This window comes from Podospora anserina, chromosome 1 (genome assembly GCF_000226545.1).
Source record: "Podospora anserina S mat+ genomic DNA chromosome 1, supercontig 6".
NCBI lineage: Eukaryota > Fungi > Ascomycota > Sordariomycetes > Sordariales > Podosporaceae > Podospora > Podospora anserina.
Genome location: NW_001914851.1, coordinates 730,322 through 748,358, shown reverse-complemented (window position 1 = coordinate 748,358; position 18,037 = coordinate 730,322). Strand labels below are relative to the sequence as shown.

Genomic DNA, 18,037 nt, shown 5'->3' with positions numbered 1-18,037 from the left:
GTGAAAGGGAAGCGACAAGTTGGCTGGCCAGGCGTTTTTTCTCCTTTGTGTTTCACCCAATGGTTTATCTATATATATTTTAGTATCACGCCGTTTCAGTATCATCTATGAGTGGTCAAGAATTTTACATCGAGCTGGGAGAATGGAAAAAGAGGGTGGTCGGTCGGATACCCTAGATTACACGATACCCCGTTCAGCATGTTGTTGACATGGCAGCTTCATTTTGGCTGCCAGGTTTTGGTTGGGTTTGCTTTCTTTGAGGGCTGAGAGCAAAGGAGCAACGGCGGGAGACATGATTTCAGACGGCGTTGATGGATGCTTTTGGTACTTGAGTTATGCACATCCAAAGAAAAACATGAATAATTCAAGATATATACCTTTAAACCTGCTGTTAATGTGATTGACAAGCTTACTGCGCCAACCCCAACCCTTCTGTCTATCAGTACTCTGTCTTGGCGCTTCTTTTGGCTGGTGGGTTGAAGTGGGGCAAGTGGCAGAATTCCTTCTCCGCCAAAATTTTCCCTGGCTTTCAGCAGAGCAAAGCAATTGCGCAAAGAAGTCGATCCTGGACTCCAGCTTCCATTTCGTTTTGACAATTTTCCACGAGCTGCGCGGGAGCACGACACAACGACAGCAGACACTACAATTCAACATGGCGCCTACTACTGGCGGCGCAAAGACTGTTGTCGCTCATCGACACAAAAAGAACTCCAAATCGGCGGATGCGACACCGAAAAAGCCAGAGACGAAGACACTGAAGAGAAAAAGAGGACAGGATGAGCTCGAGAAGCTGAAGGCTGCCATTCAGGAGCTTGTGGGTTACCCAAATGCATTTTATACACCCTCTTCCGGTACAAGTTTCTAATGGATGGATATCACAGGACCCAAAATCGCCAAACCTCACTAAATTCACCGACCTCCCTCTATGCGCCGCGACCGCGTCCGGCCTCCGTGCCTCCCACTTCGAGGTTCTGACAGACATCCAAAAAGCCGCCATTCCCCTCGCTCTCAAGGGCCATGATATCCTCGGCGCCGCCAAAACCGGCAGCGGCAAGACCCTCGCCTTCCTTGTCCCCGTCCTCGAGAAGCTCGTCCAAGCGCAGTGGACTGAATACGACGGCCTCGGCGCTCTCATCATCTCCCCCACACGCGAGCTCGCCGTTCAGATCTTCGAAGTGCTCCGCAAAATCGGTCGTAACCACGTCTTCTCGGCAGGCTTGGTCATCGGAGGCAAGTCGCTCAAGGAAGAAGCCGACAGACTCGGCAGGATGAACATCTTGGTGTGCACCCCCGGCCGTATGCTTCAACACCTCGATCAGACCGCTGGTTTCGACGTCAACAACCTCCAAATGCTGGTTCTCGACGAAGCAGACAGAATCATGGACATGGGGTTCCAGTCTGCAGTCGACGCGCTGGTCGAGCATCTCCCCAAAACAAGACAAACGATGTTGTTCTCGGCCACCCAGTCGAAACGTGTTTCCGACCTTGCGAGATTGAGTCTCAAGGACCCAGAGTATGTCTCGGCACACGAGGAAGCACCGACAGCCACCCCGACCAATCTGCAGCAGAGCTATATTGTCACACCCCTTCCCGAGAAGTTGGACACGCTCTGGGGCTTTATCCGAACGAATCTGAAGAGCAAAATGATTGTCTTTTTCTCGTCGGGGAAACAAGTACGGTTTGTGTATGAGAGCTTCAAGCGCATGCAGCCTGGTATCTCGCTGCTGCATTTGCACGGCCGGCAAAAGCAGGTTGGGAGAATGGAGATTACCCGAAAATTCACCTCTTCCAAGTACGCTTGTTTGTTCGCCACGGATGTTGTCGCGAGAGGAGTTGATTTTCCCGCTGTGGACTGGGTCGTGCAGGTAGACTGCCCTGAGGATGCGGACACGTACATTCACAGGGTGGGTAGAACAGCCAGATACGAGAGCAAGGGTCGGGCGGTGCTGTTCTTGGATCCGAGTGAAGAGAAGGGGTTTCTGTCCAGGCTCGAACAAAAAAAGATTCCGATCACAAAGGTCAATGTTCGGGAGGGAAAGAAGACGAGCATCAAGGGAGAGCTGCAATCTCAGTGCTTCCAGTCGGCGGACTTGAAGTACCTCGGACAAAAGGCGTTTATCACATATGTGAGATCGATTTACGTGCAAAAGGATAAGGATGTGTTCAAATTCAGCAAGATGGATCTGGATGGGTATGCGGCCAGTCTGGGATTGCCGGGTACGCCACAGGTGAAATTCCAAAAGGGGGCGGAGGAGATGAGACGGGCGAATAAGCAGGCCAGCAGGATGGCGTTTGATGTTGGGTCGGACGACGACAGCAGCGACTATGACGCCGAGGGCAAGCCGAAGAAGAAGGAGGTCAAGACCAAGTACCAGAAGATGGCGGAGAGGCAGAACCAGGATGTGCTGTCTAGTCATTACCGGAAGCTGGTTGACGAGGGTGCGGAGGACGACGACGAGGACGATGGGTTCTTGTCGGTCAAGAGAGTGTTGGGCGATAAGGAGCTGGATGAAACTGCTGAAGGAATCAACGGGAAGGAGATTGCGGGCGCAAAGGTGGTCAAGATTGGTGATCAGGAGATCGTTATCGACTCGAAGCGGGCGGAGAAGAAGCTCATGTCCAAGGCCAAGGTGGCCAAGATGATGGGCAAGGGGCAGAAGCTCATTTTCGACGAGGAGGGCAATGCCCAGCCATTGTATGTCTTGCAGGGTCTGGAAGACTTCCAAAAGGAGGGAGATGCGAAGGAGCTCAGGCAAAAGTTCGTCGAGGCCGAAGGGGAGAGGGTCAAGGAGGCGGATGTGGAAGACAAGGAGTTGGCTAGGAAGAGGAGAAAGGAGAAGAGGGATCGGGCCAAAGCTAGAGAGAGAGGTGAGGAGGTGGAGAGGGAGAGAGGTCCGATTACTCAGCTTGATAGCGGGGATGAGATGGATGAGGACCCGTTGGCTTTGCTCAGGAGTCTTCCTATTGCCGGTGGCGGTGGTGAGCAGTCTGAGGAGGATGAGCCACCGAAGAAGAAGACAAAGAAGTGGTTCCAGAACGACTCTGACGTGGAAGACCAGCCCGAACGGAAAAAGAAGGCCTCCAGTGGTAAAAAGGTCATCGAAATGGGCTACGAGCCGGATAACTTGCAGGACTTGGAAGCCCTGGCTGCCGGTCTTTTGGAGGACTAGTTTTGGTCTGTTTTTGCGGTCAAGGGGTAGTAATGATAATGGATTTTGTCTGTTTAGCGACAATGAAAATTCTGTGTTATGTGTTACTTTACGATTTGTATGCCTATAATAGAGATCAACTATGCCTAGTATGATAGTTTAGACGCGTACAAGATATAGTAAGAGGCGTTCTTAAAGATACACAAGGCCTTCCTGGATAGTATATAGGGCCTTGTTAGATAATGTGAAGGCCTTATTACATAGCGTAGAAGGCTTGAAAGATAGTGGCAGGGTCCTATTTGGGCATTGAAACGTCTCTTGGGGGAGTAAAAACGTACAGCTCGGGAATAGAAGGGTGTGTATTGGGACAAGTAAGGCTGTCATGCAGGATATTAGCACCCTTTCAAAGATAAACATGCATTATTTTCACCTTGAAAGATATTTCTGGGATTCGAAGGAGTATGTAGGTACTGATCCGGACCAGAAGAGTACTACTTTGCATTCGAGCTATTTGATCTGGTCATGAAATGACACCTCCATGTCACTGGAAGAGCATCGCTTGCCGAGGTTCAGAACGCAGTAATTTTGTCGATCCGTAGCAAGTCTTGATACCTACAATAGCACTATTGTCTTCGATCTCGCCGTTCCATGTCATGTTTTCTTGTCTGCTCTTCTGTTTACTGAATGTCAGTTCTGAGTTTAGGTATTAGACATTTTCAGCACCCATCTGCCCGTCCCGCTCTAAGGACCGAGAGGCCGAAGTTCGGCGGGCCCAACAAGAGCGTCACGCTCTGAAGAAATAGTCACGCTGACTGAAAACCCTGTCATTGTAGCAGCTCGGCATGCATTATCAGATCCGAAAGGCAGGCACCGGGGCCTAATGCTTGGGAGCTAGCTGACCTGCGGAGAGCAAGACCGATTGTCGTTTCTCCACGAGTGTGGTTATACCGTTATTCCTGGAAGCAAGAGCCGGAAAACCCGCATAACAAAAGTCCGGCACCGCTGACTAAGAGGCAAGCGGTGAGAATTACTTGCGGAAAAGCCCGAACAAGTCCACCAGGGCGTCGAGAGCCCAGACCATTGTGGATAACTGATTGATTGATAAGATGTTGAGCTTTTTTTTATCAGATCGAAGCTCATTCATCCATTGGGTCGAGCGATCAAAAGCGGGTCCAAGGCCAAGCTAGCGGGACGATTGTGGATTTGATGTGGATCTCATGCATTGTTGTCTCTCCATCGGAGGGAGCTTGTTGCCAAAATCGCACATCAGATGGTCTGAACAGATCTCGCGATGTCACGTCGTTGACATCGAGCTTTTGCCCGCGCGAGTCTTGTTTTCGAATTGTGGCCTCGCGTTGGACGTTATTCCATGTTTTATTGGTGAGTGAACGTCACATCTAGCACACGAGCTCTCTGACTGACTTCACTCAGGCGGCGGCGATCAAATACCATCAATAAACAGACTTCTAGGCTTTGATGCCAAGGACTGGCTCTGTCAGGAACGCACATTGCGAAGTCGAGCGTCTGGGTAGTTCCCCGCCCATGGTGGAGAGGTAATGGGGACAGTGACATGGTTCTACTGAACCGTCAGCTTCGGAGTTTTGGGCCTGGCATCTGCCTCCATGCGAATGCGCCTTCGGAGACGGCTCGGGTTGTGGTGGATAATGAGAAGATACGACCGTAGGGATATATAAGCAGCATCCCAACTCGCTATCCTGGGGTTTGTGATCATTCTCCTCACCACCGCTTCCCTCCTCCATCTCTTTTCAGACTACAGCTTCTCCTCCAGCTTAGCCAGCTTCCATATCCTCACGATGAAGGCCGTCGTAATTCTCGCTTTTGCCACCCTTGGCCTAGCCGGTGCCGTTGGAAAGGGACACGGAGGCTCCGGAGGTGGTCGGGGAGGCCCTCCCGGCAAAGGCCATGGGAGACCTCACCCTCCCAAGCCTACACCCAAAGTCTGCAACCCGATGGACAGCTGTAACCGCGAGATCCTCGGTCTTGGTCGCAAGCCCGTCGCCCTTGAGACCCGCAGCGCCGACTGCGCTGAGTACCTGAAGGTCACCGTCACTGGCGCTCAGCGCACCTGGACTGAGACCATCTATACTACCTCCGGCCAGATCGCAACTACCCCTGCCCCGGCTCCCGTTGTCACCGCCGCCCCCAAGCCTGTCCCTGCCTACGCTGACGAGTGCCGTCGTGATGATGACTACGCCTCCGCCTGCGGCTGCCTCAGCGTCAACGTCACCACCACCACAGTCCGCGCCGCGCCCGCGTACGAATATCACTTCGGTCCTGCCGAGAACTGTGATGAGATCGCCGTCCGCGAGATTCCCGAGTGTGCTCACGAGTGCTTCAACACCCTCACCCCGGCGTGGGGCTGCACCGGCATCAGAGATATGGAGTGCCAGTGCGGTGTCAACTTCCAACCTATTGCTATGGCCATGGGCGAGTGTGTTCTTGAGCGCTGCACCCAACAGGAGTACAATGCTGTTTACCCTGCTGGCCTCAACGGTAAGTCTCGAACATGTCCTGGCCCCTGTTACTATCTAAAAATCTTAACTGACATGGGATTATAGCCTGCCGCTGCGCTGCTGCCTCTGCCAACCTCCCCCAGCCTACCATCATTCTTTAAATTGGGCTACGAGACTAGAGGTTTCAAGGATGTGGTCCGTTCAGGTTAGCTAAAATGTTTGTTCAATCGGGCTTTGACCAAAGTGCACCTTGCATATAATATCAACACCATGACCATGATATCTTGCCCCTTTTCAGGTGGAGCAAGCTGATCCCCAATTCTGCCTTTCGCTTTTAATTGACACAAGCACATGATACATGTCAGTCCTTAGAGGTACTGTCATTAGCCTTGTATGGTGCCTCCGATTTTCTGATTCTGGCCTCAAATGCACTTTCTGCTGTACATAGGTACCTTCCCATTCTCTTTGAAATGATTGGAAAAGTGGGACGACCAGGCCACCTAAATGTTATCACACACAAGTGCAAGTCTCAAGCGCTCTCACTGCACGAGATTGGCAGCTCTGTTATCTGACCGACCTGTTTCTAGGCCAAGGAATTTGCATTTGTGAAAGCTGAGTAGTTGAGTTATTCGGTGTACGCCTGCGCCAACCTAACGACCTCTGGGTCGCATACGGCACAGGAAGGTAAGAGCTCATCCATGGCAAATGACTGGATAGCAAACTGAGGCTGGGCCGCATATCGAATATGAAAATTGAGCCCGCCGAAAATCATCATTTCTTTGAGGGAAAGTCATCGGGTCCAGGCTTACATGTGCAAATATGTCCACGGACGTACAGTGGTAATTACCTATATAACTCTCCTTCCAACAAAAACCATTGCCCTAGACTACGCTTTGTTACCGGTGTCCGACTTCATCACGCCTTCCTGGTTCATTGAAAGCCATGCCAAACCAACAACAACAAATAGGCGAGTCGCACGCCGCCACAGCTCACGAATCGCCGGAAGCTTCTTTATCCAATACGCGAGAGACTCATTTGAACCAGCCAGTCTCCATCGACAATCCATCGACCAATTTGACAAATCTTCAAGGCCATCCTAAGTGTGAATATGTTACTGCGGAGACTGGCACACTCTACGCTAACACTTCTTGTACTTTTTGCGCACCCCCAAGCCTAAACCAAGAAGAACCATGTGGCAATCCGTGAGACACAACATCAGACGATTACCTCTCCTCCCCAATCGCAGCCAATGCAACCTGATGGGGTGACCACCGATAGCTTTCACTTAGGGTCTGTGATTCCAGATTCAGCCGCCATCAAAAGTCAGCTACTTTCATCTGGATCCAATTCAACTGCAGACAGCACTCAACTCAGCTCCGATTTGCCCCATCCCAACAACAGTAACCCACAGACACTTTCTGTCGGGCAAACCTCGGTCCCAGACAGCCTTCAAACACACACACTTAAGCCTGTCTGGAGAATCTGGGGCTTCGAGGTGCTGTCCATCAGTGCTAGTTATCTCATATTTGTGGGTATGTGCTGAAAGGCTGATTTGTCACCCTTATCAATGGCTCAGTCGGTACTAACCAGATATACCAACAGCCATTGTGGTTGTGCTCGCCAGCTATAGCGAAAAGCAGCTACCAAATTGGCCTCTCAAGATATCTTTGAACTCGATACTTGCTTTTTTGACCACCCTGGCAAAGGCAGCCTTCATGTGGCCAGCTTCCAATGCCATCAGCCAAGCTCAATGGAGCTGGTTTCTTCAGGACCGGCCGTTGTACGACTTCCATCTTATTGACCAGGCAAGCAGGGGATCATGGGGAGCACTCACTCTACTGTGGCGAATCCGGCACAGACACTTTGTCACCCTTGCAGCATTCCTGAGCATCATATGCGTCCTCACCTCTCCGTTGACACAGTTGGCCATCGACTACCCTTCAAGATACGTTCCCTCACCGGGCGAAGATGGGGTTCAAGTTTCAGTCATCGAGATGTTGAAAGTCTCGGTTCATGAGACTCTAGTTCGGGCAACTAACAAGGCACTCAATGAACTCCCGTGGCCCGTGGAAGACTACAAGTACAGCCTGATAACCCCTAATGAACCTGTCTGCCCAACGGGTAATTGTACCTTTGATGAAATTCATTCATTGGGAATCTGTGTAGACTTCGCAGATATCTCTTCCCATCTGAGGATTCGAACGGAGGACAACCTTCAGGCTTCCACCAGTGGTGACCACAACTACTGGAAACCAGAGCATTGCATTCTCGGGCAATAAGAATCTTATGGAGACAAAAGTAGCGTCTTTGGTACTGATCCGCACAGTTCCGGTGATTGAAACGCAGGGAGAATGGGAGTGGAAGGAGGTTGCCGAGGAATCCAACTACGCGGAGATTCTCAGCTCGATCCAGAAGGTTGGCTACGAGGCTATCGAAGTCCTCTTCCATCCTCTATGTTCAGTCATATGATATCCGCGTAGACAAAGGCAAACAAACCACCACCGTAGCGAACTCTACATCGACACCGACTGAATCTAGCTCCGGATTCTTCATGGACTTCACATGCGCCGACGTTCCAGGAGATCAACTAATATGAGACCAAGCACAAGAGGATAGGTTCGACCGATACAACAATACAATCTATCTGGAGGGTCCCATTAACCCCTCAGCAGTCCCGGGACTTGAAAACTACGGGGCCACATACGAGACGATCCAGGTCATTGGAACAGAGATGAAAGCGCTTCTCATGACTTATGCTCAGGAGCGTCCTGTGCAATCAGAAGAGCGTCCGGAAGACATTTACCTGGATCTGTTGTTTGATAGTATTTCCCGGCCGCTCTGGACAAGCATCTTTCTTGAGCCCGAAAATCTGCTTGATCCTGGGCGGGCGACAGATCGCATCAAGAAGATCTTCATGAACTTTGCTATTGGTCTGTCACGTGGGTAATTTTTCTCGCTGCTCTTCAACAAAAGTTATTCCGTCTGGTCCCCGTGCTGATTGTAAGCTATAGACTACGAGAAAACAGACCCAAATTCCAAGTAGCAAGCGATATTGCCAACATCACCGGTACAGCTTGGATTGAAGAATCCTATGTTAGCATCATCTGGGGTTGGCTTACCTTCCTGGCTGTCGAATTGGTAATTGCCACCGTCTTCCTCGTCATCACAATTGTCTTTCAAGTCAAGATGCGTGCCAGACTGGCAGCCGAGGGCAGAAGCGACATCTCGGTGGTCGAGGAATACAAGGACTCGTATCTGGCTCCATTGCTTGCGCTCAGCCAAGAGTCTCGGTCTGCGGCAGGTGGCGGGCTTCAACCGGTGGATGGGATGAAGGGGACTGCAAAGAGGGTTCTTCTCAGACTTGAGGGTAGCCAAGTTGTTCTATCTGAGATGTCTGAGGCCCTGTGATGTATCTCTCATGTATTCCAGTTTCTTGGGTAAATCCGGCGTGCACACCGTCTGAATCGTTAGGTACTTTGCAGGTGGCATTAGGAAATGCCAAAGAGGAATAATTTGGAGGGCATAATTTGGGGTTCGCATAATTTGGTAGAGCGGAACGTCTCGCACAACTTTGAAATTCACAAGGTTCCCAGGCGGACAACCGCAGGCTCAGAGACCGGATTTGGGTTTTTTTCAGGGCTTCAGAGTATATTTCACCAACTTCATTCAGGCTTCCATTCCAAAGAACGCAAATTTCATCAAGTTTAATAGAGCTGAGCCAGCCACGACCACCATGATGGATGACATGTCACAGAAGGCGCGTTGAGAAGATTTTCAGCAGAGTCGTGCCTGAAACCTTGTCTGGTCGCTCTCCTTCCATAAATTGCGTGCCTTCCTCTACGAAGCAGCATTTTCTGCATCCCCCCATCTCTTCCATTGGCGCAATCGTGTATCTATCGCCGCCGTCAAAATGCCTTATAACTTACGCCAAAATTCAAAGCCAGTTGTCAACATGAGTCCAATCGAGGTCGAAGACAATACGATGACTCTTGTGGAGGAGTTGAAGACCGTGATGGACACCAGTCAGTATTTTTGCATGCGGCGGCTCGCTTCCCATTCTACACCCGGACATCAAACCCTCCGACAGCGACAAGGCTGTACATCTTGACCCCATCGCTCTCCATTGGGATTCTCGAGACTGCTCTATCTACCCTTGCATCCCGCTCTAAGATTACCTTTCCAGAAGGTCCTCATGGGAAGCAAGATGAGCTCTTACGCGCCCTCGTCGCCGATATGCTCCCTGCAACCTTTGGCAAGGCCGGAAGGGAGGTATATGATGAGAAATATCGCAAGGCGCTGAAGCGTCGACCCTACCCAGTTCTCGACCAATTTCTGCCCTTACCATGTCGGCATCATTGACACGATATCCAAGCTTCTTTCTCCTGGCATCGGTCATCACACAATCAAAGCAGAGCTCTACAAACTCAATGTGTATGATGGACCATCAGGCCACCTCAAGGCACATGTCGACACCCCGAGATCTCCTTCTCAGTTTGGGTCTTTAGTACTGTGCCTACCTGCTGAGCACTCGGGGGGGGGGGGGGGGGGGAAGAGCTTGAGGTACGGCACAGGGGTGAGACGATGAAGTTCGATTGCTCAACCAAGAACTCCAAAAGCAACATGGTTCAATGGGCCACGTTCTACAGCGATTGCGAACACGAGGTCTTCCTGTCTCAAAGGGATACCGACTTACATTGACGTGCAATCTGTACGCCGAACGCATTTCCGAAGCTAAACTGGCCAGGTCCATGGAAGTCGAGCTTCCTCTGATGAAGTATGCACGAAACATAATAAACGACAAGACTTTCATGCCTAAAGGTTGGTGCTATCTGCAACTCCCTGCTTCACTCACATTGGCTAACACATCCTTATGGTTAGGCGGTTACCTTGGCTTCTACACCTCGCACGCATATTCGCACGCATCGGACACCTTTTCCGTCTCGGCCATCAAAGGCATTGACCGAGCGATCTGGCAAGGTTTCCTGTCCCTGGGCTACCACGTCGACCTACGCCCTGTTCTCGTCACTGAGAGGTACGAGGACGACTCGTACAGATATGTGATGGGAAAGTACTTTCCGGCGGAAACCTACCAGAATTGGCAAGTTGATGACGAAACTCATCTTAAACGTTTGATTAAGAGCTGGGGCATCAGCCGTGTCAAGTTCAAAGAGGTTGTGTGGATGAATGAGAGCCACGACGAGCACAAACAGCGACAGCTGATGTACATGGTGGTGAGTGCTTTCGAGGCTCTGGTTTCTCAGTATCCCATAAAACATAAAGCTAACGGTATGCCATGAACAGTACGGAAACGAAGCACCAATCCACTCCGACTACTCATACTGCACCATCATCGTCCATGTGCCCGAGTGGGATAATCAGCTTGGCGCAAGGACAAAATTGACTTCAGATCCGGACAACGAGTCTGAGTATGTCTCTAGCCTGGATATTGCAGATATAGATAGGGAGGAGGCCATGGCAATGGATGAGTCTGAGGAAGAAGAGGAAGATGAGTCTGGCTCCGAATATGGGGGTCAAATTCACGCGTGCTTTCTGCAACCTGAGATAGAAGGGATGTCTCCAGAGAACCTTTGGGCATACGAGGTCGTAAAAGCAAGATTGGTGAACTGAATTACAGTCGAGTAATGAAAGTAAACCGATAACTGCAGCTTCTTACAAGTAATCTAGATTCCATTCATTTGCTGTCGAGTTCTTAGGAGGCGTGGTGGCAGAGTGGTCTAATGCGCAAGACTAGAAATCTTGTTCCTTCGGGAGCGTCTGTTCGAATCAGGCCCACGTCGAGTTTCTTTTATACCTTTTTACACCTCTCCACCTTCTTTGAATTTTGGGCGCTTCTTTCCACTCCACAATTCTTTTGTTGAATCTGGGATCCGTTGTTTTAAGCCCCATCGATGTCCGCAAAATTTCTAACTGTGCAAACAAACCACAGTTGATTACCAACTTGCAGCTTTCACACCATACATCTGCTTTTCTTTTTACGCTCAATTCTACATCCATTTCACTACTTTTTTCTTTTATTTTTTTTATTTAATTCTTTTTTCAATTCTTTTTATTTTTTTCTTATTTAGCTACAAACCAGTAACTCTGCACCACAATTCGTTCCCAATCTACTCAATTTACATCTTTTCCATCTCTTTCAGCCACACTCCACCCTCTTTTAGCGTCTCCAAATACTGCCTCCGAGCCTTCACCCTCATCTCCTCATACCGGCTCCTGATCTCCTTTTCCTTGCGGCACATCTCCTCCAAGACAGGCCGGTACTCAATCTCGGCCTGGAGCCAGTCCCACGTCGCCGGGCTCGGGACCTCCCTCTCAAAGGCGACTTGAGACAATGGACCATCCCCGCAGAAGCGCTCCAACAAGCGGGCGAGCAACCCCTTCGGTGACTGACCGTGGTTGAGACGGTAGAGACGGTCGGCTTCCTCGGCGGCGAGGTACGCTTTCTCGTAAGCGTCGAAACGCTCGACCATGACGCGGAAGGGGGGACGAGGAGGGGGAAGGGCGGCGAGCTCCTTTGCGAGGGAGGCCTCGAGTTGAGCGCGGAGGGTGTAGAAGCGCAGGGCTAGGGCGGCTCTAGCTTTTGGGGAGAGCGGGGTTGGTTCCAGGTTAGGGGTGGGAGCAGAAGCGGTGGTGGTTACCGGCGTGGGAACAGGAGCAGTGGCAAGCGCCTCATCACGCACAACGGAGGAACCGGGAGATGGGGGTGAGGCTGTGGAGGGGGCAGGTTGCGTTTGCGCTTGTACGCGGTCGGGTGTAGGGGAGCGAACGGGTGCAGACGGAAAGACGAGCGGGAGCGAAGTGACCTCCTCGACATTCAGCTGTGCTTTGGACCCGATACTGGGCGTCTCTGCTTCCGTCGCTCGCTCGACGAGTTGGGAATGCACCGTCCCTGTGTCCATCATGGCCTCGATCCTTTCTTGCACGGCAGCTTCTGCCTCTGCCTCTGCCTCTGCCTCCGCCTCCGCTTCGACGTCGCTGTTTGAACCGACTGATCGCTCCGAGTCGCTGTCGGACCAACTCCAGTGCTCCGAGTCACTGTCCGAGTAGTGTTTGGACGCCCAGTCGCCCGTCTCTCTGGTCTGAGCGTCTTCCCAGTCTGACGACTCCGAAGAGGTTGAGTGGGTTCCTGGGCGGCGAACCATGTTTGGAGACTGTTGTACGAGATATTCGTCGGTTGGGTTGTGCTGAATCGGTGGAAAGACTGACCAAGTCAGATATGGTTCACCAGGAGAAATGCTCGAGACAGTTGAAGGAATTGGGGGAGGGTTCAGCAACCTTATACTCGTTTCGGTCAGGGTTTGATTCCAAGAGCCACTGGTCAACGTCAAACTATGCAGGGCTTCCGTGTGGGTAACTCAGTTTTATTTCTCTTTTGCTTTTTTAAGGTCTGGTCACCCGCCGTATTAGGTGGGTAGTGGCTTGACTTATCAACCCGTCAACCTGAAGCCAAAGCGGGAAGATACCATCAACAAGAAAGGCTAGGCGAGAAACCCCGATGCTCAAGCGAGAGATGGTAAATCCGGGCCATGCTGCAGTCTAAACAAAAACACAAGTTACTGCGACACGGGAATTGGGAATGAGGTTCGGTGGTGGATGAGGACCGTCAAGGAGTGGATTTTAACCCTGTTTCCTGCTAACGTTGTGCGCAGTGGGGAAATGGCTTTTTCCGGCAAGGTGAGAAGCATCCAACGCCTGGGCAGCCACCGACCTTTGTCATTTTTTTCTGGGTGTTGCTGAGATAAAGCTGCCCTACTTTCGACTACACAGTGAGAAGACGGGCCAGCAAACTGTGTGTTGATAACCCATATCACTCTTTTTGGTTTCACAGTTTTGAAAATTTCTCGTCTTTTTCACCCAACTCACTCGTCATACCCACCCTGTTCCGTTCGCCGACATCGATGAGAGCCTTCACAACACCACCACCTTCGGAGTTGAAACAGTACCTGGCTGGCTGGCTGATTCAAAGCACAAAGAAGCTGCGGATTCCTGCAAATATCCTGGTACCTGTGGTCCTAGCAGCACTCCGATGGGACAGCCTGCCCTCGTAAGCATCTTTGAGCAAAGCGGGCATGGACAAACAGTAATCCTGCTCATCCGAGCGCTGCGTATTCGACAAGGTTGGTGGCTGTTTTCCTCTGGTCCCCGCAGCGTTCAGACTAAGGCGTGAAAACGATGGCGGGTCGTTTGTGAGCCGTCGTGTACACAGTAAACGGACATCTCAAGTTATTATAAATACCGATCCATGGTCTCTATTTTGTACGGTCTTTCATTTCTTGGCGCAGTTCATGTAGTTATCAATGTTATTAATTCATCAAAATTACCCATTTCGAATTTTTTTACCAGCTATATCTATCAGTCATCACATCATTTCATCAGTTCCGATCTTGATCATCAAGTACATGAAAACACGAGCTCATGCCTCCCGCCTTACACCTCGGCAAACCACTCGCTGTTGGGAGCAGGGGCATAGATGGCACTCCTCAAAGGAGCCTCAAACAAATTCCGGATCTCATCAAGAGTGTAACCGGCGTTAATGGCGAGCTGAAGCATGATTCTGGCCTGAGGGCCCTGGAGGTAGCTAGCGTAGAAGCTGTCGGGGCAAGAGAATCAGTAACTGTCATCAAACATAAAATACCAGTCTTTTGACAGGAGGAAACTCACACAGGACCCTTCTCAATACCGGGCATACCAGTGCCGGTCACGGAACGGGTGACAGTCACGACAGGGATGCCCTGCTTGTAGAGCTCGGCGGCAGCCTCGCGGGCGGAGGGGGAGAGAGAAGCGGCGCCAGAGCCCATGTGAACGATACCCCTGTTTTATTTCCAGTCAGTTCTGTTGTTTTCAACGATTCTCAACAGGCAGAAAGGCACTTACTTGGCACCATTGGCAACAGCCGCGTACATAAGCGAGGCGTCGAAGCCCTCTATCCAAACTATTAGCACCTTCGAAACAAGCTGGTGACAGAAGGAAAAACTTACGGTGACCATAGAGGACGACAACGGCAGGAAGCTCAGTGGTGTTCGTCACGTCAAAGTGTGGGCGGCCGGTGGGATAGCTTGGTCCGCTGAAGTAGAAGTACGGTTGACCTCCGAGGAAAGCACCGACGTTGCCCTGCTCGATCGACCTGAAGGTGTCGGGGGTGTTGGCGTTGGACTTGGTGGAATAGTAGATGGAGGTGATACGATCGTTGAAGGCGATCAAACCACCCCTGTCCCTCGCATCGGGGGAAACGGCTGTGGCGACAGCCTGGAAGAAGTTGGAGCGGCCATCGGGGGAGATGTAGGTATCGGGTCTCATGGCACCGGTAGCGACGAATGGCTTGGAGCAGTTGAGGGTCAGGTCGACGCCAAAGGCTGTCTCCTCGAGGGTGTTGGTTCCGTGGAACATGATGCCACCTGCGATGTCTGAGCCCTCGGTGCAGAGATGACGGTTGGCATGCTGTGTGATGTTGAGGTAGAGTGAGCTGTTGAGACCGGCACTTCCTCCTGTGACTGGGAAAGAAACAACAGCCAACTGAGCCACCTTGAGGACCTCAGTGACGTTTCCGATCATGTGGTCAACGGTAACTGGGGGACCGGATCCATAGTTGATGTTGTCGAGCCGGCCGTACTTGGAGGCGGAGAGAATTGTACCGCGAGCGTTGTAGATGACAACCTTGGGCAAAGAAGAATCTGTTGAGACCCAAGTAAGATCCGAGTCAAAAGTAGACTTCTCAGCTTTGGCTTGGGATGCAATGGCACCAAGGCCGATGGCCAACGCTGTGAGGGATTTCGAAGTGAACATCTCGAGCTGGGGGACCGAGAACTGGGTGAGCTTGGATGTAAAGGTCCAGCGCTGATGAGGTCTGATCAGCCACGAGAATATCTGGGCTTGCCATCATCTTTAAATGCTCGATCCTGATGTTCTGGCGGGTCCTACATAGCCCCGGGGACCTCAAGACTCCTATCTTTACGAATCCCATTCTCGTCATTCTTGGAGTTCCCATCTCATCATCGCCGTGCGTGTTGTGGTGAGATGCGGCTCCTATCAGATGTATACACCACTTAGTGGCCGATAGTCTTATCTTGCGAGTGGGGAGCGCCCTGTTTTCCGGCCCAATCCTGCGGGTCAAGCACGCGGCGGAGACCGGACTGGTCACCGAAAAAGGTAACATGCCTTATCTTGCCGGCATTCTTGGCGTCCTCCTTAAATCCGGGGGGACGGAAGCGGGGTGGGGCCGATCGGGTTGTACCGCCTGACCGGGACCACCACACTACACCGTCGCAGCTGTTTGACACGGTAGATTTGGAGTGGATGATGCCGACGAAGATGGGAAACAGTTGGTTTGTGTTGCTTGGCATCAAAGAAAATGCACAATTTCAGTTGTGTGTTGGAAACTAAAGGGAGTAAAGGAAGAATGCAGAGATAAAGGGGGGAAGGCGGTTGGGGGGCGAGAGTGGTTGCAAATGGAGAAGTCGAAGAAATAACAGCATCGTCCGCAGGCTTGTAAGTTAACGGGCATTGGCTATGTTGTTTATCATAGTTGACATACATTCTAGATCTACTGTAATGTTAAATGGGCCTTCTAATGTACTCTATACACATTATCTTGTCATTCATGGGTTGCTAAACCATTTTTAATGATCGTTCATACGCCTCAAAACTTTTCAGGTGTATTTTGAGTCAAAAGGTAGTCAATACGCCTTTTCGAATCATCAATGCACCTTTAAAAATTGTTGCTGAGCCTATTGAAATAGCTTAGGGGCATTTATGTATTGTTTGCATGGTTCAAGATGAAAGTCAGATGTGTTGAAAGAAATTTGAAAGGTATATCGTCTGCCGCTTTCTACACATGAACTATCTTCTATTTTCACATACATGGTTGCATTTGGAGCAGGGTTGTAGGTAACAACAACTTCTATACTGATGATTTATAGCATATTTTCTTTTGGGGTGTTCATCTACATGACTACTGAGCTGTTTCAATTATATAGGTAGTTTCATGCCACTGAGTAAATACCCACCAGGATGTTGTCCAATTTAAACCTTGGGCGAACAGGTGAGATCCATCGTCTAGAGAAGTTTTAATCGGAAAGGAGGATTTGAGGAGGAGAGGAAATTAGCAAAATAGCTAGTACATATTCCTTGCCTATACTGCTGACGGGTCATGCAAACTGCACAAATCAACTTCACTCCATAATCAGTTTCATCGATAGGGGTATCTGTGCCTCACTCCGTCGCCATCCAAATCGAAACAAGGAGAGCAACTCCCATCCAGTAAATATCCAACTCCATTATAGCCCATCGCTTGCCACCTGGTATCATGAACAATAAAAGAAAGCATCAAACTCATTCCCCGTCCCCGACTGCAACCTCTCATCTGGCGTGACGACACCGACTCAATTTCCTTCACCACCCTCACAGACCAACGTGCAGCTTCACCTGCATGAAGCGCATCTATTGAGTCTGCTGGACAGGATAGGTTTGCTGTGCGGGGTACTGCTGCTCAGGCTTGACCTGGCCGAGCTCAGCTTGGCCGGCGGTGCCAGGGGCCGGGCCAGACCCCTCAGGATCAGCCAGGGAGGCACGGATGAAGAAGACCAAGTGCACAATAGAAAGAACCCTGCGGTCCAGAATGTTAGCCAATCAGGTCGGGTTGGTAGGTCCAAATTGGGAGATTTTGTGGCTTTATTGCTTGATTGCACTAGATGCACATCAGTGCGGGGTGGTATCCCCGAATTGCTGACACCCATGTGATGTTGCCGTGAGGCAGTGCGGCGCAGCTACGGGGACGGGGGAAATCCTGCTGTGAATACCGGGACAATCTGATTTTGCTTACCAGATCAAAGCACCGAGACCGGCGCAGGCACCGAGAGCCTGGCCCTCTCTCTTCCACGCAGAGTCGTAGAAACCAAAGTCATACGTGTATGAGAGCCAGAAGGAAGCGGCACTGGCAGACCAGGCCCAGGCGGAGAGCCAAAAGATGATGTGGAGGATGTAACCGACCAGAGCACCGATGCGATAGAAGAAGTGAGGCGCCCAGATCTCAATGGCTGCGGCGCCGCCGTAGACGATGAAGGACCAGATAGCCTGTGATGTGTGAGTATGAGATGAGATATAGGGCTCGACAAGAGGAAGCATACTGTGAAGATGACAAGACCACCGGCGCCAGTTGGGCCACCATATCCTCCAGCATAGCCACCAAAGATTGATACGGCCCAAGCACCGAGAGCGAGTGTGATGAGTGAGAGCACCAAAATCGCGATCTTGATGTAGAGGAGCCAGAGGGGTTGAGGGGGAACGCCCTTTGCAAGGAGACCTTGAGTCGACATGATGTGGGTCTGTTGGTGACTTGGGGTGGTGTCGAGTCTGTACGAAGCTGGTGTTGTTGATATCACACAGTTTGGTTTGGCCTAC

The 18,037-nt window shown here is 51.0% G+C and overlaps 8 protein-coding genes across 8 annotated transcripts, besides 1 other annotated feature; 5 read left to right on the top strand and 3 right to left on the bottom strand.

Moving 5' to 3' along the window:
• Positions 1-652: 652 nt before the first annotated feature.
• Positions 653-3,170, top strand: PODANS_1_23380 (uncharacterized protein; the record flags this gene model as incomplete). The annotated part of the gene is made up of 2 exons (XM_001906628.1): positions 653-814; positions 882-3,170. 2 exons carry the CDS (start codon positions 653-655, stop codon positions 3,168-3,170), a joined length of 2,451 nt encoding a protein of 816 aa, XP_001906663.1.
• Positions 3,171-4,963: 1,793 nt separating this feature from the next.
• On the top strand, positions 4,964-5,784 carry PODANS_1_23370 (uncharacterized protein; the record flags this gene model as incomplete). The annotated part of the gene is made up of 2 exons (XM_001906627.1): positions 4,964-5,663; positions 5,729-5,784. The coding sequence occupies 2 exons, from the start codon at positions 4,964-4,966 to the stop codon at positions 5,782-5,784; spliced, it is 756 nt and encodes a 251-aa protein (XP_001906662.1).
• Positions 5,785-7,338: 1,554 nt separating this feature from the next.
• PODANS_1_23360 (uncharacterized protein) lies at positions 7,339-7,902 on the top strand (the record flags this gene model as incomplete). Its single annotated transcript, XM_001906626.1, has 1 exon — positions 7,339-7,902. One exon carries the CDS (start codon positions 7,339-7,341, stop codon positions 7,900-7,902), a length of 564 nt encoding a protein of 187 aa, XP_001906661.1.
• A 1,631-nt stretch (positions 7,903-9,533) lies between these two features.
• Positions 9,534-9,982, top strand: PODANS_1_23358 (uncharacterized protein; the record flags this gene model as incomplete). The annotated part of the gene is made up of 2 exons (XM_001906625.1): positions 9,534-9,645; positions 9,711-9,982. 2 exons carry the CDS (start codon positions 9,534-9,536, stop codon positions 9,980-9,982), a joined length of 384 nt encoding a protein of 127 aa, XP_001906660.1.
• Positions 9,983-10,251: 269 nt separating this feature from the next.
• On the top strand, positions 10,252-11,251 carry PODANS_1_23357 (uncharacterized protein; the record flags this gene model as incomplete). The annotated part of the gene is made up of 2 exons (XM_001906624.1): positions 10,252-10,854; positions 10,925-11,251. The coding sequence occupies 2 exons, from the start codon at positions 10,252-10,254 to the stop codon at positions 11,249-11,251; spliced, it is 930 nt and encodes a 309-aa protein (XP_001906659.1).
• An 88-nt stretch (positions 11,252-11,339) lies between these two features.
• Positions 11,340-11,421, top strand: a tRNA (tRNA-Ser).
• Positions 11,422-11,757: 336 nt separating this feature from the next.
• Positions 11,758-12,783, bottom strand: PODANS_1_23354 (uncharacterized protein; the record flags this gene model as incomplete). The annotated part of the gene is made up of 1 exon (XM_001906623.1): positions 11,758-12,783. The coding sequence occupies one exon, from the start codon at positions 12,781-12,783 to the stop codon at positions 11,758-11,760; it is 1,026 nt and encodes a 341-aa protein (XP_001906658.1).
• A 1,699-nt stretch (positions 12,784-14,482) lies between these two features.
• PODANS_1_23350 (uncharacterized protein) lies at positions 14,483-15,424 on the bottom strand (the record flags this gene model as incomplete). The annotated part of the gene is made up of 1 exon (XM_001906622.1): positions 14,483-15,424. The coding sequence occupies one exon, from the start codon at positions 15,422-15,424 to the stop codon at positions 14,483-14,485; it is 942 nt and encodes a 313-aa protein (XP_001906657.1).
• Positions 15,425-17,077: 1,653 nt separating this feature from the next.
• On the bottom strand, positions 17,078-17,952 carry PODANS_1_23340 (uncharacterized protein; the record flags this gene model as incomplete). The annotated part of the gene is made up of 3 exons (XM_001906621.1): positions 17,078-17,243; positions 17,460-17,710; positions 17,764-17,952. The coding sequence occupies 3 exons, from the start codon at positions 17,950-17,952 to the stop codon at positions 17,078-17,080; spliced, it is 606 nt and encodes a 201-aa protein (XP_001906656.1).
• Positions 17,953-18,037: the final 85 nt, after the last annotated feature.